Source organism: Phyllostomus hastatus, unplaced genomic scaffold (assembly GCF_019186645.2).
Source record: "Phyllostomus hastatus isolate PE091 unplaced genomic scaffold, TTU_PhHast_1.1 phas_scaffold_46, whole genome shotgun sequence".
Classification (NCBI taxonomy): Eukaryota; Metazoa; Chordata; class Mammalia; order Chiroptera; family Phyllostomidae; genus Phyllostomus; species Phyllostomus hastatus.
The window spans coordinates 34,296,799-34,313,829 of NW_025334032.1; the positions used below are offsets into that span (position 1 = coordinate 34,296,799).

General features: G+C 40.3%; 1 protein-coding gene and 1 non-coding gene across 4 annotated transcripts in view; one reads left to right on the forward strand and one right to left on the reverse strand.

Moving 5' to 3' along the window:
• Nucleotides 1–7: 7 nt before the first annotated feature.
• Nucleotides 8–17,031, forward strand: part of VPS37A (VPS37A subunit of ESCRT-I) — a 29,124-nt gene continuing 12,100 nt past the window's right edge. The window contains exons 1-5 of one of the 3 annotated variants that reach the window (XM_045821191.1): nucleotides 9–437; nucleotides 8,711–8,785; nucleotides 10,625–10,739; nucleotides 11,330–11,430; nucleotides 15,301–15,526. In XM_045821191.1, coding sequence (XP_045677147.1) covers nucleotides 313–437; nucleotides 8,711–8,785; nucleotides 10,625–10,739; nucleotides 11,330–11,430; nucleotides 15,301–15,526 — 642 coding nt within the window. In that variant the 5' untranslated portion in view covers nucleotides 9–312. Of the gene's footprint in view, nucleotides 438–8,710; nucleotides 8,786–10,624; nucleotides 10,740–11,329; nucleotides 11,431–15,300; nucleotides 15,527–17,031 lie in introns of all 3 variants that reach the window. The other 2 variants (XM_045821190.1, XM_045821192.1) reach the window with 2 other exon arrangements.
• LOC123807836 lies at nucleotides 13,028–13,129 on the reverse strand. Its single transcript, XR_006783713.1, has one exon. It is a non-coding gene; the product is annotated as a U6 spliceosomal RNA (small nuclear RNA).

Here is a 17,031-nt window from a genome sequence, read left to right on the forward strand (position 1 = left end):
GGGCACGCAGGTGGCGGAAGCTGGGGTTGGTAAAACGCTGGGCGGTGAGGCTGCCCGACTGCCCGGTTTGGCGTCTGGGCCTTGCAGGTAGAGGGGCGGCCCGTGCCAAGCCGCGGGTCCCCTCTCTCCGGCTACCCCCAGTTATGTCCCCCAGGACCCGAGGACCCCCAGCCGGGCTCGCTTAGAGAAGACGCAGCCGCCCAGCATTTGGGTCCCTTGCAAGGTCGGCCGCTGGAGAACCGCCGGGCTGAGCGGCCGGGAGAAGCAGGCCACAACCGTCGTCCAGGGCCTCGGCCCGGGGACCCGTGGAGGATGAGCTGGCTCTTCCCCCTAACCAAGAGCGCCTCCTCCTCCGCGGCTGGGTCCCCCGGCGGCCTCACCAGCCTGCAACAGCAGAAGCAGCGCTTGATCGAGTCCCTCCGGAGCTCCCACTCCAGGTGACTGCTCGCTCCCTCTACGATCCTCGCAAAGAGCGGGGCGGGAAGGCGGGCTGGTGGTAGTCCCAGTCGCAGCTCCCGAGACCGGCTCCCCTACCTGCTTCATTTGGTTACACTGTCCTGGATCTCCACGATCTTTCTCTCGTCTCCCACCCAAGTTCAGGATATCCCTCCGGACCCTCCGCACCCTCTCTTGCCCCACTCAGCTCTTACAGATCTGACTCGTTCATCCGCCCTGACACACGCTGCTGATAGTAATCTGTCTCTTAGTCTTTATCCAGTATCCTTCTCCATGCCCTGCTTCTTCGCTATCCTTTCCCTTTGGACACCTGATTGTCGCTTTGGCCAAATTGTTAAAATAACGTACTTGGTTAGAAAGAATTGTGAAGAGTAATACCCAAGTTTCAAAAGAGTGGAAGATTTGGGGTGGGAGGAACTGTTGCAACATCAAAGGAAAGGCAAGCTACAGTTTTCATCAGCGAATTCTCTGGGAGTGGCAGCGTCAATCCTCTTAAGTCTCTAGGTTAAGGTTGACCCTGTTCCAACAGCCTTCCCTCTCTGGCAACTACCCGTCTCTGTACTTTCTCACTGTTACTCTTGTTCCCACACTCGGGAATTGTCTTATATTCATCCTGATTGTTCTGTTGTCTTCCTGTGAGGCTTTCATTTTCATCCTGGTCAGATTAGAAATATTTTGCAATTCAAATGATTTCAGCTGTTTTGCTTGTTTGTTGCTCCTTTTATATTGAAAATATATGTGGCCTCTAATGGTTTTCAAAAATTAGTGCTGCCGCTTTATGTTATAGTATGAATTATGCAAGTATATTTCCTTAACAGTGCCACGGCGTATAATCTAAAGTAAAGATGTTAACATCCTTCAACCCTAACCTTTTTAAAATAATAAGTCCCATTGAAAAACTATTAGGGGCCATTCTATCTGTTACTCTGTTTTCCAAGCAAGTAAATTATGGTGTAGGATCGTTTTAAATTAAATAGATTGTTAAGAGAAATATTCACCACAAAATCAGCTTGGCTAAAATGAGGCCTATTGCTAATTGAACTTCAGATGTTTCTTGGTTCTTTGCCTTAATTGTTCTGCTTGTTCAGAACTTTCAAAAGGTGAAAATTTGTGATATTTAACTGGGAGTGGTGTGCTATTTGACCTAATGGTGGCTTTCTTTTTGGACTCATAGAATTCTTTTAAGTCTTTTTTCTAAAAAGTGTTCTGTACTAACCTGTAAGAGCTTCTCTTACAAGATATGCTTATAAAACAAGACAACTGACTTTTAACAAACATAACAAAAGTCTGTCCAGTTAGAAAGTGTCACCTTATAAGACTATTTATATACTAAACTAGTACTACTGTTACCAAAGTACTTTTTAGAACCACACTTTTGGAATTCATTGCTTTTGCGCCTTTAGTATATTCTGTTAAATATTCTCACTGCTGGCAAATTTTTATTCTTCAAGGTTGGAGTTGAATTTTTGAAATACTCCAAAGTCTCTTGCTGCTAGGGCTGGTAAATACAGGAAGTGATTGATCTGAAATGTATTTTTTGCGGAGGGGGGGCAAAAACGGTGAGATTCTAAAACTGTAATTATTTTTTTTATAAAGTCAAAGTTATTTTCCTTTTTTTAAAAGATTTTATTTATTTATTTTTAGAGAGGGAAGGGAGGGAGGGGGAGAGAGACAGACAGACAGACAGACATCAATGTGTTGTTGCTGGGGGTCATGGCCTGCAACCCAGGCATGTACCCTGACTGGGAATCGAACCTGCGACACTGGTTCGCAGCCTGCACTCAATCCACTGAGCTACGCCAGCCAGGGCTCATAATTATTAATCTAAGTAGTTGTGGAGTTGGTTTAAGAGGATTAGTAAATACTCTTAAGTCAAATGTAGAAACGGTCCATTTTATTTATTTTTTGAGCCAGAAATTATGGACGTATACTTGGGCATGAGACATTGTTTACATGTTTTGTAATGCCATACACATCGAAGTACTCTTTGTTCCTGCAAGTTCTTTTATAAGATACTTGGTTTTACTTTATTGAAATTTTACACATTTAGAAACTAAACTTGGATAATTAGGAGGCAATTAAATAGGTCATGTACTTTCTGTTTGCAAAGAATGGTATAATTCCAGGAAAAGTGACATCCTCCTATTTTTGTTGTTTGCCTTTTTACTCATGACATATAGTTGCAAGGCAGCTAGTAAAAATGATCTGTCTGTGCAGCATACTACAGCTTAAGATGTTTGTGTAGACAGACACTGTGACTGGTTAGTCTGAAGGGGCCTGTGCAAAAGTTGCCACATTTTGAATGGTATTTTAATGAATAATACAAAACTTCCTGTTAAACTGCCCACCTCATTTTTCATACCTATCTTTTCACCAAATGGAGGGTCAACAGCTCTTCCCGACAGTGAAAGTATCTGACTGATTTTTTTCTGCCTTCCTTCAGAACCCCCCACCCCCATTCTCTCATCTGCCTTCCAACTCTTAATCATCTTTTAACTCTTCATAATTCAGAAAAAATTATTGTAGGGAAGATCCTGTTTCTCTGTGGGTGTAAACTTTTTTTGTTACCATATTCTTCCTCATCTCCCTCAGGCCTCTCCTAAAGGTTAGGTGAGTTTTATGTGTATTTCCTCATCTAAGTCTTACTGATTCAGGCAGGCAGATGGGAAACTATTTAACCAAAGCATAGTAACATGTTCTGCCGTGAAAATGGAAATTGAAAGTTATGTAGACTGGGCTCAACTAATATATTCCACCGCTGAGTAACAATCACCCAGTGATGGTCTTACCACAGGCAATTCCCAGCCTCTGGGCAGGGGTAGAACCACTCTGCTGTTCTTCCCACTCTCTAAAGAAGCTCCCTGGAAGGCACGCTGTTGTGTTCCCCCAGCCCCGCCCCCCAAACCCACGTTGTCCCTGGCTTCTTGGAAGAACACCTGTTTTTGTCTGGGTTCCCTATCTGCAAGGCCCGGTACTTACTGGAGGCTGTGCTCTTTCAACCCCAGTAAGTAAATAAGGGTTGTTTATGCCCTGACGATGCTGTCATTCCTCCGGCTAGTCATTGTGAAAGTGGGAGCTGGAGCAGAAGTCTGCTGGGGAGCGGGCTGTTCACAGCGTTTCCTCAGTAACAGAGATGTCCAAAATGAAATGCCTCTTATGTTTCGGATATTGCACTGTTACCTGGCACATCTCAAACTGCTTGGATCAGGGAAGGAAGACAGGCTAACTACTAAATGTGGCAGAGTAGGAAGCCATGATGTCCGTGATAATATTGTGATGCTGAATGACCCAGTTCTGGGAACTTCCTGCCTCGGGACTTCTCCCTGTATGAGATTAATAACCTCTTACTGTGTAAGCCACGTTCAGCCTGATTTTTCAACTGCTGTACAGTAGTTGAAAATATCCCAAGTGATACCCACTAATCCCAGTATTTAAAGGCTCTTCAGGAGTGAAGCTGTTAAGTGTTTGCCTCCATTTTACCTGCAATCAGAAAATACTAAAAACTGATGGTCCTTAACGGTCACCATTCTATCCTAATTTCTCCTCTTTCAATATCTGAAGTTAATTATCTCGCTTTATTTTTATTTTATTTCCTTAGTTCTAAAACCATAGCTATGTTGTAAATGGTAATTATTACCTGTAATTAAATATGTAAATTCAAAGTTATATAAGTGGTAATCATTTTTATTACCTTTTGCTTTGGGATATCAGCTATCTCAAGTGAAGGACTTCTGCATTCATTTTAACAATCAAATACATAGTGATTCTGGTGCTACTTTCATTTTCATTAAGAAAATCTAATTCAGGAATTACACTTACCAGAATTGCTTTTTCTTTTTTCTTTTTCCTTCCACTGGTATGACTAATAGTTTTAATGGAAGAAGCCCTGTACCTAAAGTCAGGAGACACTGATGTGTCATTAACTGGCAGTGCAAACTTGGATGTTCACATAACCCATAACCTTAGTGAGAGGACTGACTGTTTGAATTCTTACTGCCCTGACAACTTCAAAAGTCTGCTGGTTCCTAGAGTCTCTTGATGTGAACATTCTATTAGAGATAAAAGACAATCAATTGGAGCAACATAAGTGGAAGTAAGCAAAAATTATTGACCTGGGAAAAGCAGCTTGACTTCAGGTGAATGAAAACTTTGTAACCAGACTGTCACGGATTCCAGTTCTGGCTCGAACATATACTATGTTCCAGCAATAGGACCACTTGGCAAGCTACTCAACTTTTCTGAGCCTCCTTCTATAGAATTTAGGAATCGTGATTCCTGTCATGCAGGACAAGTGATACTTAATATGTGTAATCAGGTGTTACTGTGTCTGGCACATAGTAAGCAAATGACAAATTACATTCCTTTCCCCACTGCATAGAATCAGTGTGCCCATAACCTTTGCCTCTTAGCCTGCATGCTCATTGCCTCTTAGCCCTAGCTTGTTGGTCAGGAATCCTTCACAAGTCTACCTATAGCTCATGTGTCTCTGGCAGGACTACTTGTGACTTTCCATCCAGAAAACAAGTCCCTTCCAGAGAGTTTCTACACAAAGGCAATGTGCCCCTTCTAAAGAATGTGAAATATAGCACACATAAAGAATCTAGAATATCATTTGGCACATGGTAGATAGTACATTGCAGTTATTTTTAGTTTATATTTTTAAAACACTAGTGCCAATCTTCATAGTCTTTAAAAGTTGTTTAGAGATTTTCTTTTGCTGCAAATCCCTGAGTACCATTGTCAACATTTATAATTTGAGATTTTTTTTCATTCAAGTTTCCAAACTTCCAATTTTTTTTAAAGTCTTTACTGTATAGAGCAATTTCAGATTCACAGCAAAATTGAGCAGCAGGTACAGAGATGCCGATATGGCCCTTCCCCTCTCCAACATTTCTTTTAAACTAGAAAGATCTGGAAAGATTTGGCAGCTGTTTCCACATAGCAACATTAGCCTAGAGCTGAAGAGGAGCTGTTCCTTTTATGGGCGGGCAGCCTCTTCTCCCTGTTACCAGTCTGCAGTCAGCTCCCTGCTGTACTGCAAGCAGCTGCCTTCATTCACGTGCATTAGTTCATTCACGTGCATTAGCTGACCGCTATAGGTATCTGAGATTAAAACTTCCTCATGGAAGGAAGTCTCCTTGTTGCAATAAAAAGATCCAAGAATCTGCTATGCCTTAGCCTATTGAAGCTATAGAAATCTACAAAATGTCAACATTTTGACTCTAAAAGTGGATATTGAGCTCATAGAAAACTTTAAAATTATATATACCAAACGGTCCTGTTATTAAGTGACTGTTTTAATTTGTTAAGTCCTGTTTTGATTTGATACATTAAATCATATAGTCCATTTATAACCAGTGATTAAAAGTTATAATTGTGGAGTATATAACACAATAAAGCATGCTACCATTTAAGAAAAAAGTTTCCTAAATAGTATCTCAACAGCTCCAGTGCTCTCTAGCTAATTTCCCCTTCGTGGTCTCAGTCAGTACCTACCTTTAAAAAAAAAAGTTACCATATAGGCAGTCATTTCTCCATTGCTAGTGAACTCCAGCCACAGCTTCCTCTCCCCTGCTGCCTGTTAATAATGCCTTCTACAGAAATCGGAAACAATCTAAATTTCTAAAAGTAGACAATAGGTTGAACAATATACTAGACTGTTATGCTAATAATATTTTTAAAAATTTTAAAAAGATACTGTAAAATTACACTTACTGATTTAGAAAGGTAATTACAATAAATTACTGTGGGAAAGGAGCAAGTCACCAAACTGTATATGTGGTAGAATTATATTTTTGTTTTAAATAAGACTGTGAATACAGAAAGATGATTAGAAGGTTGTATACCAATGTGTTGGCAGTGGTTACTTTGGGGATATGAGATCCTGAATGACATTTATATTCTTGTGGGTGAAAAAGGGGTTCTATGAAACTAACCCCACAGGGTAGTCTGATCATAAATCCCTAACTGGACAGGTCATCATATGTAGTCATGCCCTGGACCTATATAACTGTTTAGTAAAAGGCTTATCTTTGCCTTAAGCAAGACCTATCCATTATTTTCATATTTGAGGTTAACACACCTTTGAAATAAGTATAACCCCCCTCAAGAGAGCACATAACCTTAACTGTCTGTAATCCAGTCCCCACCTGGCTTTCTCCCACTTCCGTGTAATCTCCCTTGTGTTCCCTCCTTAATTTCAAATGCATAAGTCAAGCTACAAAACTGTCATGTCCCAGCATCTGAGATCTTGCTTTCCAGTAACTGCCATCAGTCTGTGCTCAAGTAAGTTCTTACAACATTTTGTGAAGGTTTGGGCATTTCTCATGTTGACATTCTCTTTGCTTGTTCTTTTTCAATGAGACTGAATTCTTTTAAAAGTAAGTTTTTTAAAAGTTATTAAAAATAGCAAGAACTTCAAAATCACATTTGTGATGAATATTAAGGGAATGATTCTTGGATTACATAAGTAGAACAAATATCTCCATTTTGTCTAATGCAGCTAATATAGGGGAGGACAAAGTTTTCCTAGACACTTAGAGACTCTGGCTGGGTCTGAAAATTAAACTGACAGATTCACAAGAGAAAAGCACACAGATTTTTGTCATGTAAATTATACCTGACACAGGAACCTTCAGAAGGAAGCGAAGACCCAGAGAAACAAACTTGAGGATGTTAGGCCAGCTTTGTTGAGGGGAGAGGGTGGCGGAGGAATATGATGGTGAGTTAGGGTGTTAGTAAAAACGGTGTCGATGACACGGTATTCGTGCAATTGAGGATGCTGTCAGTATCCCTGTCCAGACCTGATCCCCAGAGAGAAGCGTTCATAAAATTTTTGTTAAATTCCAATGTTGGCTCTCATCTTGAGTCTCTTGTTACTTGTTTCTTCTCTTTGGTCGTGGCCCCATTCGGTGGATGTCAGGGGAGAAAGCTTATCAACATCTACAATTTCTCTAAAACTCTGTCTCAACACTTTTGAACCTTTCATACTACCTAAAATTTATATATTGTAGAGGCTAGGTTTTTATCAAAAGGCCAAAAAATGTAGTAGTTCAAAAAATGAAGAAAAGGAGGTTTTCTACAGCTATTAGTTGAAGCAACCAAAACAACAAAAAGTTACTAATGTTAAATGCTAGACCTCTTTAAAGGTATTCATTCTTGAATAAGTTTATGTCCATTTGAATATTAAACTTTCAATCATGACTCATTAATACTATTTACCATTTTTCCCTTTGGAAATGTTATGAATGTTGGTTAGAACTCCATGGGAGCCTCCCCATATTTGGTTGGCAAATTATAATTGTAATAATGTGTGCCTTCTAATTAATAAAATAAAATTCTGAGTGTAGAATGTTAAAATATAAGGGACTTAGAGTAATTGGCAATTATGTTTAGCTGCTAGTAACAAAGACCCCCAAAACAGTGACTTACTCACAATAAGAGTTTTTCTCCCACAGGAAAAGAAACTCAGTTTAACATTTCCAAGTCATCAAGGACCACGCTGCTTCTTTCTGTCTGCTCAGTTCCCCTGGTGCCTGCCTTCGTTCTCAGGGCCACCGGTGCCTCCATAGAGCCTCGGTCTGAGGTCCAGCTGTCAGGTCCAGGAAGGAAGGGCAAATAGACCCTCACCAGATTCTCGTTCCCCTTTAAGGTGCTCTTCTGGAAATTCTAGTTCCCAGCTTCAGCTTTTCTCTATCTTATCGGCTGGCACTTAAGTCTATGGCAACAACCAGCTGCAAGAAAGACTAGAGCATTGCTGTTCAGAATAAAAGCGGGCCTGTCTTTGGAAGAAGGGGGGTAATCTGGTCTTGGAAATAGCCAGCAGTCTCCATCCTGAGACCGCGGGAGACTGCTCATCCAGACTTTTAAGTACAGCTGGCTGGCGTCAGGGTCGTAGTCAGAACCCGGATGTCGTGCTGACCTGTGTTAACCAGAGGGTTCACGATTGCTTCTGCTAATAATGAATTGGAGAAAGTGACAGTAAGTCAGCCCAACAAGGGTTATTCTTGGCCTCTTTGCTCTTTGCCTCAACATCTGTCCCTCCACCCCACACTCACGCAGCTGGGTGTTTCAGAATATTATCACCTCTTATTTGATAAACCTTTCTGTGATCATTTTCCCCTCAAAATACAAGTTATATGGGCCATCTAGAGTCTGATTCAAGTTAAGAACAGTTTTGGTAGTCTCTAAAAGCATTTAACATTTGTCTTCAGTATGAATGGCTTCATAACCTCAGGTGCATTTCCTCCCACAGTATAGCTGAGATTCAGAAAGATGTGGAATACAGGTTGCCCTTCACCGTCAACAACCTGACAATAAACATTAATATGTGAGTAGAGTTGTACCCTGTTGTTCTATGTGACATGACTAAAAAACGTGTTTTTGTTGTTTTGTTTCTTAGTTATTGTTAGAAATAAGCTCTTTAAAGTGAACCTTTTTAACTATAATTTATCAAAGTTACATAATATTGTGAAATGAACATTTTGTGTATTGCTGTAAGAAAGAACTATAAAAGAGGAAATGCGATAAACAGGTGTAATAATACTTGTTAATACTGTGATCAGTTTCATTAATTTGTACTAAAGTCCTAGCTGGAGGTAGGCTGAAAGAGTAAGAATAATAATAACAATCGATGAAAGGGATCATGCATGGAAAACCATTCGAGGTATATTCAGCTTTACATGTGAAGGAATTTAAAATATACTGGTTTTCAGAAACATGAGCTGCGTCAGTCAGAATGTTCAAGGCTGAATTTGATCTACTGGTTACTGTTAAAGAAAAAACAACTGCAAGTTAAAAATACAATTACGAGGTTACTAAGTTATAAAGAGGAGAGTTGGACAGAGTGATTGCTGAAGTTCCCATTCAACCGTAAGTGCAGTTACTAGTCTTCAGTCTGAAAGAATTGCCTTCTGACCGCAGATGGCATCGGGTGGCAGCCTTTTAGAGCCAGGGGTGGGGTGAGGCGAGGAGGCGCCTGCCCGGGAGGCAGGAACCATGGCTCATCCCTCTCCACGTCCTCATTGCTGAGCATGGGGTCTCACACCGGGCCTTTCTAAGGCCTGGAGGAGTGAGTGGACGAAAGCACGACTGTGTATCAGTGCCAAGCATTGTGCTGTGTTGTCTTCACACATAGCAGCTTTTTGAGTCCTCACAGTAGCAGATGAGGGCAAATTGTAGACACGTAAGTAGTGATCGCATAGCCAGGACACAAATCCAGATTGGTTGGGCCCCCAGGGCCGTTCATTGCCTTTTTTACCAAAACTTTTTTACTACTCAACTCCATGAGTTAAGTAGTTGTATTTCTGTTCAAATGTCCTATGTGCAGCTTAGTAAGAGAAGCCATCGAGGACCCAGCTTTCTTCTTCACATTGTGCCAATAAATAGTTTTCTGGGCCACCAGGGGAACAGAGGGGCCATTTAAAGGGACATATTCTTCCGAGTTTTAGAGATTTGGAAAACAGTTTCAGAGCCCCTAAAATCCCATTTTTTAAGACTTCGCTCCCTAATCTTAAATTTGTAATTGTTCAAAAAAGGATTTTCACTTTTCGTGTTGAAATCTACTGTTTTATTTTAAACCATGTGATTGACCTCAAAATCGGGAGAGATGTGTTCATTGGGACGTTTGGAAAAGAGCCATAAAGATGTAAGGCATTATGACAACTACAGTGTTTCGTTTCTAGTACTTTCCATTTACTCTTTAAAAATTCAATAGATAGTGAAATAATTTTTGGCAGCCTTTCAAAAGTAGGCAAACCACAGGTAAAAAAATAATATGGCCAGACCTGTGGTCCAGTAATGAAGCAGGTGGGTTAACATGGCCCATCTGCTACAAAAAATGCCTGCTCTGATTTGCAGTGGAGATTTGTGTAGTTTGGTGCATTGTATGTGAAAGCAGTTAACAGTCACAGTGTGACACACATTCTATAATTCAGGGTATCCGTATTTCACATTAAGAAGGTTTTACTCTATGGAATTACTTGTATATCCTTTTGCGTATTTTCAGTCATCTCAACAACCATAATAGAGCACTTATTAATGAGTAATTAATCCAAATGAACGTATGAAAATTTAATTTGCTTTAGCTAACTTTGTTTTAGGATTTTTACTATATAATGTAACATTTGTTGTCTTTGTTTTTGTTTTTCATCTGTTCTACCTTTACCAGATTGCTTCCTCCACAATTTCCTCAGGAAAAACCAGTGATCAGTGTTTATCCACCAATACGACATCATTTAATGGATAAACAAGGAGTATATGTTACCTCTCCATTAGTAAACAATGTATGTTTATGGTATATTTATTAACAGGTGTATTACTTTTCTACTAACTATTTTAGAAATCTAAAATGCACTTAAAATCTCATTCTGGAATCAGTGATTTAAAAAAAGTTTCCACTGTGACAGTACCAACTCGGAGGTGGTTTTTCAGTGGTGCAGACCTGTTGGTCTTAGAACTTCGGTTCCCAGTAGGTCGTCCCTAGTTGTTCGGAAGAAGTGATAAAACTCAGATGTGAACCGAAGTTCTCAGGATACACGTGTGATTGATTAGCGTGAGGGACGTAACAATGTACTCTCAGTATTTACCTTTGAACCTTCCAATTATTATAAATAGTGAAGTGTGGGAATGTTTCAGCTCCATCATTGATTAAATAGACTTTTAACCTGATTTATGGTATTGATTTTATCAGAAAAAATTGTAAGTTGTGGATTGCTAATATGTTTACTCGACACAACATCCTTTGCTTTTTATTTAATTCTGTACTTGCAAAAATGGATTTAATACTAAGTTTTAGAGTGAAGTCATGCTAATGAGACCCTGTCATCTTTTTCTGAAAGTGATTTTGATCATCCCATATTGCGGTTGTTTTCAGTTTACAATGCACTCAGATCTCGGGAAAATCATTCAGAGTCTGCTGGATGAGTTTTGGAAGAATCCTCCAGTTTTAGCTCCTACTTCAACAGCATTTCCATAGTAAGTATGTTTATAACAAATGTTTGTATATCTTTAGTTTAATCAAATTAATCAGAATGTAGTTTAAAATCCACATAATGTTAAAAAACACTTCTGTTTTCTACATCCCCATCATCACAAAAACATATTTATACTTTTCAGAGGCAACGTTGTTCTTCTTTTATCTGCTTCTCTGATATTTACCTTCATCTTAATCAATAATATATATATATATACTGCTGTCTCTTTATCCTATTATTTTAGATATTACCTGTTGACTTCCTTTTGTGATTAATGAGGGCTTTAGTAATAGTTATCTTTCACAAACCTTCCTTTCTCCTTATCCTCTCAGTGAAATTATATCATGATTTTCACTTACATTTATTTTTGGTGTTTTTATTACTTTGACTCTACAAATTTACTGTTTCTGAACCAAATACTTTATTTTAATTAACATTTCCCTGTTACAGCGTTTTGCTCTTTCTGGAGTTAATTTTAGTTGCATTTTCCACTGGTTTTGTTTTCTTAGATCTTTTTCAGTTTTCCTGCCTAACAGTCTTTTACACTCTCCTGAGGGTACATCTGGCTTTCACCTCTGGTTGGCCGCAAAGCCACTCCCATGTTTTAGAATTTTTTTTTTTTTTCATAGAGGCATTCCACTTCCAGGTGCTAAAATCTTTTCTTGTTACTAAGGCTTTGTAACAAATTAGCCACAAAATTATGGACACAATGAAAATAATAAATATGTTTGTTGTTCTCTCTAATCTTCAGTTCAGGAAGGGGGCATCAGAGCAAGCCCTTGCCTCCTCTGCTTATTGTGAGTGGGCCCTTATCAGAGGCCTTGGCTGCCCATGTCAGCTGGGGTGACTAGACGTGGTCACTGTGTCCTGGGCTTTCTCATAGCGTAGTGGCTGGTTTTCTAGCGTGAGCATCCTGGGAGACACCTATGAGAAAGTCATAATGAAGTAGTTGCGTGAAGTCTTTCACTTCTGCTTACATTTGATTTTCTGGGACAATTGCAAAATCTCAGCCAAGTTCAAGGGGAGGAAAACAGGCTTTTCCTCATGATAGTGGTGGAGTGAAAGATAGTGGTGAGTGGTTCTGCAAGAGCAGATGGGACCCGTAATAATGCTGCGAACATTTCTATAAGATACAACATGGACATTTGGAGGCCTGTACGTTTTGAGACATTTTTGGAAATCTGTAAATACTTAGTAATTGGTACAGGTCAGTATCTAAGTTGATGTGGTTTCCCACTCAGAACTGTTTACATATAGCTGTTGGTGCTAAGATGTCCAGTGCCATTTAGATTTCTGATCTTTGTAGCATGTTTTTGTCTGTAATGTTCTGGAGCTGCATGGCGGTGCAACGTCGTGTTTTTTTCTTTCTTTCCAGAATACTTCTTGAATTTTTTGCCCAGTCCTCCTATTTAACTTTAAAGAACTTTTTCCTGCTCACAAGTCAAGGCATCTTCAAAAATGCCTGGACATCTGCATAGCTAGATCATCAGGTCCACTGGCCACACCAGCCCCAGCCCTCATCTTCGCCTCTTGTGTCTGTGTCCGAGAGTCATGGGCCTCCCTCATATTTTTGTTCACTTTATCTTTTCATTTTCAAAAAAAATATGGAACGCTTCACAACTTGCTCATCATCCTTGCGCAGGAGCCGTGCGAATCTTCTCTGTATTATTCCAGTTTTAGCGTCTGTGCTGCCAGAGCGCGCACTCGCGAGTATTCTTCATCTAAAAACTGCATCTCCTGTCTTCTCTCAGGATGGGGCTGGATATTAACACATTCACTTTATCTGAAAGTGGAAGCCAGCAGGGTTACTTGTTGTTCCAAATAAGTTCTACAATAAAGTGCACGTTACTGAAAAGCAGGTTTGATACATCTATGCTACAAGGTCAAAATAAAGCAAATTGGTTCAGAAATATTGAGAGTAATTCAAGGATAAGTGCAGATATTTTCTCATGCTGATCATATTGTTTTAAATAACTTATGTTATATCTACATATATATCACTTATATATCTATAGATAAAAGTAAATTTTTAAGATAAAGATGAGAGCCTCTTTGAAATAAACAAGCTCATTAGAAAACATTTTAACTTAATTTTTTAATATAATATAGTCATTTAGAGTAAAATTTAGAATGTATAAAGGAGTATGAGGTAAAAAGTCACCCTGCCACTTTTATTTCCCTTGCAACTTAGTTCTCCTTCTCATTGGTGTCCAAAGTTGTTTGTTTGGCTGTGAATGTATAGAATTCATGCGAACATGAATAGCAGTCAAAATATAGAGAGATTTCATGCATATATAAAGAAATACATTCGTGCAGTATTTTATTCCCTCACTTTTTGCACAAATGGTAACATGCCTCCCCCCCCCCACCACCACCACCACACACACACCTGCACCCACTAAATGGTCTGGTTTGGAGAGCTTTCCATGTCGGTAACCTATAAAGCACTTCTTCATGGCTTCAGAACCTTCAGCTTATGCAGATATATACAGTCCTGTGCAACACACGCTTCAGTTGCCCTGGCCACTAGATCCAGGTGATTGGAGGTGTCCCCTCGGAGACAGTCTCAAAAGTCAGGCTCCAGATGAATGTGGAAGCTGCTTTCTGGGACTTGGAGGGGGCTGTGCAGAGGCAAGGGGAACGTGCAAAGACGGCAGCCGCCAGCTGTGGTCCCCGACAGCACCTTTGTCGGCCTCTGGAAGCGCACCAGACCTGGAACCTGCCCGCCAGGCCAAAGCTCCTGCACAAGCAGGCAGGCCTCTTTCATAGAAAGACGCGGCGGGGAGGGGGGGTTCTTTCTGCTGTCTGCACAGGGCCACAGGGATGGTAGTCTGCCAAGACCCATCTCTGTGACCGTGGCCGTCCCACTGGGCCCAGGACCCCCAGCTCCTCTGGCCCCCAGAGCCAGGCAGTCAGAGGGCGTCTCCTGAGCAGCAGTCACAAAAACAGGGTATACCAGATGCGAGCCCTTGAAAAGCTGTTTCTCAGTTTGCTGTAGCCTGGGGAGCTCGTGGACGCGAGTCCCACTGGTTTTCACAGCTGGTGACCAGGGGGCTCGTCTTTCAGGGCTGGTCTTAAAAGCTGAGCCCAGTGTAGGGTTCCCACCCTTTGCTCCTCGGGGAGAAATTGTGGGTTTTGAGTTCCCTGCCCATTGCAGGTCGCCCTGCCGCGGGGCGATTTATGGCGAGATCGTAGCTCATCCTCTCCTGCCCACTTCAGTGTGTGCTTTTTCTTAGTCACCTGGGGTGTAGCTGTCGCTGAGCTAGCTTTTAGGGTTTCTTTCAGAGGAAATTGTTCCGCTTGGAGCTCGAAGATTCAGTGTGTTCAGGATCTTCCTACATCACCATCTTGAACTAAAACCCGTATTATTATCTTACAAAAATAAACATTGTTTTCTGATTAAATCCCAAGTACATACTTCCGTACTTCTTTTTCCAGCAATCACTTGTTTTATGTGTGCATCTTGTTTTTTCTATTGTAACATTTTTAGCAGCTCATCTGTGCATTTACGTGCCCTTCAGAAGTTTTAGAAAGTCATTCTGAACTTTCGATCATGTTGGGTCACCCTCCACTTGAGTAAATTTTCAGGATTAAATGTTACCATTCTCTCTGTGAAAACATCAGTTGATACCAGTGGAATTTGCAAAGTTGAATTGTATGTTTCTAAAACATGTTTCTTTTTCATGGAAACCAAAAATTGGGGGTGGTTCATAATTTATCAATTTATATAATATTTTACTTGGTTATATAACTAGTGTTACCTGGTATAAAAGTATTCCATCTATAACTTATGACCATTGTTAGAACAATTTAGGAATAATTTTACAAATTTACCCCTAAACTCTAATCTGATGTTTCTCTTTATCTTTAGCCTATACAGTAACCCAGGTGGGATGCCTCCTTATGCCTCTCAGGGTTTTCCATTTCTTCCTCCGTATCCCCCACAAGAAGCTAACAGGACTGTCAGCTCTTTATCTGTTGCTGACACCGTTTCTTCATCAACGACAAGTCATACAGCAGCCAAACCTGCGGCTCCTTCATTTGGCGTACTTTCGAATCTGCCGTTACCCGTTCCTACCACAGACACTGCAGCACAGGTTGGTGTCTTCAGTTAGCTAAAGTCTGTACCTTTGAGACACTAATTTAATTAACAAACATTTATTATATGTCTCCTTGTGCCAGCCACTAAGTTAGGCACAAAAGATTATTTAATCACATTTTCAACTCAGTTAACAAAGTCAGCAAGTCACCAACATATAATGAAATAATTATAAATAAGAAACATCCAATAGAGTAGAAGACATGGTCTGGAGTTATGGTGAAGATGCATTTAAAGGAATGGTCAGTGCCCCCAGGGACCAAGGTAGAAGAAGGGAAAATGTGAGACCCTGCCCAGTGCAGATATTAGGTGCTCGGTTAAAATGAGGCAGATGAAAGTGAATGAATTTATGTTCTGATACATGGTAATGGATTTGCCAGAATGACAAGTGGTTACATAAAGCATTATAACCTCTGTGAAGAGGCAGCAGCATTAACAAAGGCATGGAGGCATAAACTGGACCATGTGTTTGTAAAACTGCCTATAAAAAGATCTCTGGTGTTCTGTCATGTAGGCCTTAGCAAAGGCTCAAGAAACCATCCAATCCTGTAGGAGAAGCAGATTGTAGAGTAGCAACAGCATACTGATTGCTCAAGTGTCCCATTAGTGTAAAATGTTGTGTGGTCCCTAATTAAGCTGGTAACTTGTCATGTGGGATGTTACTGGGGTGAAGACTGATATTTAGCATTTAATATAAAAAGGGATTTAAAACCTTCATTTTTAACCCTTAGTGAATATCACCCAACTTTAGTGTTTGTGGTAATTTAGAATATAGACCCAAATGGACGTTGCTTTCCAAAATCATTCGTCATCGTATTAATAAATATTATGCACAAACTACAGTTAGAAGCATAAACAAAATGACAGAGAACTTTTCATGAGTCTTCAGTTTTAAAGTCTGATACTTTTAAAGATTTTGTTTATTTTTAGGTAAAGGGGAAGGGAGAAAGGAGAAAAACATCAATTGGTTGCCTGTGTTCCCAACTCGGGACCTCGCCTGCAACCCAAGCATGTGCCCTGACTGGGTATTGAACTGGCAACCTTTTGGTTCACAGGCTAGTGCTCAGTCCACTGAGCCACACCAGCCGGGGCATTAGTCTTCAGTTTTAAAGTCATCTATATTTAAATGATGGATACGCTATTACTTATCTACCCTACTGTCCCATTGAGCTTAGTTTTATAATTCTGTAGACTTTGTCAGCTTAGTGTTCTTTGATACGTAATTCTTTTCATTTAAGAGAAATGTATTAATATATTTCAATGAAATCCACAGATAATTTGCCACACTTGTCACAGAGAGACTTGAGATTTATATTACAGCCTGTACTGGCCCAAGAGACTGAACAGGGTACTCACGTGACCCCTACCCCCTGCCCCCCCCAAAAAGCCAGTAACTCAATATCTATAAAGGTACACTGAAAAAAAAATACAGTAAAGAAAGCAGGCAGAGTGAAGAGTAAGAGCAGTGTACAGTGTGAAGATGAAGATGTGATGATGAAAACA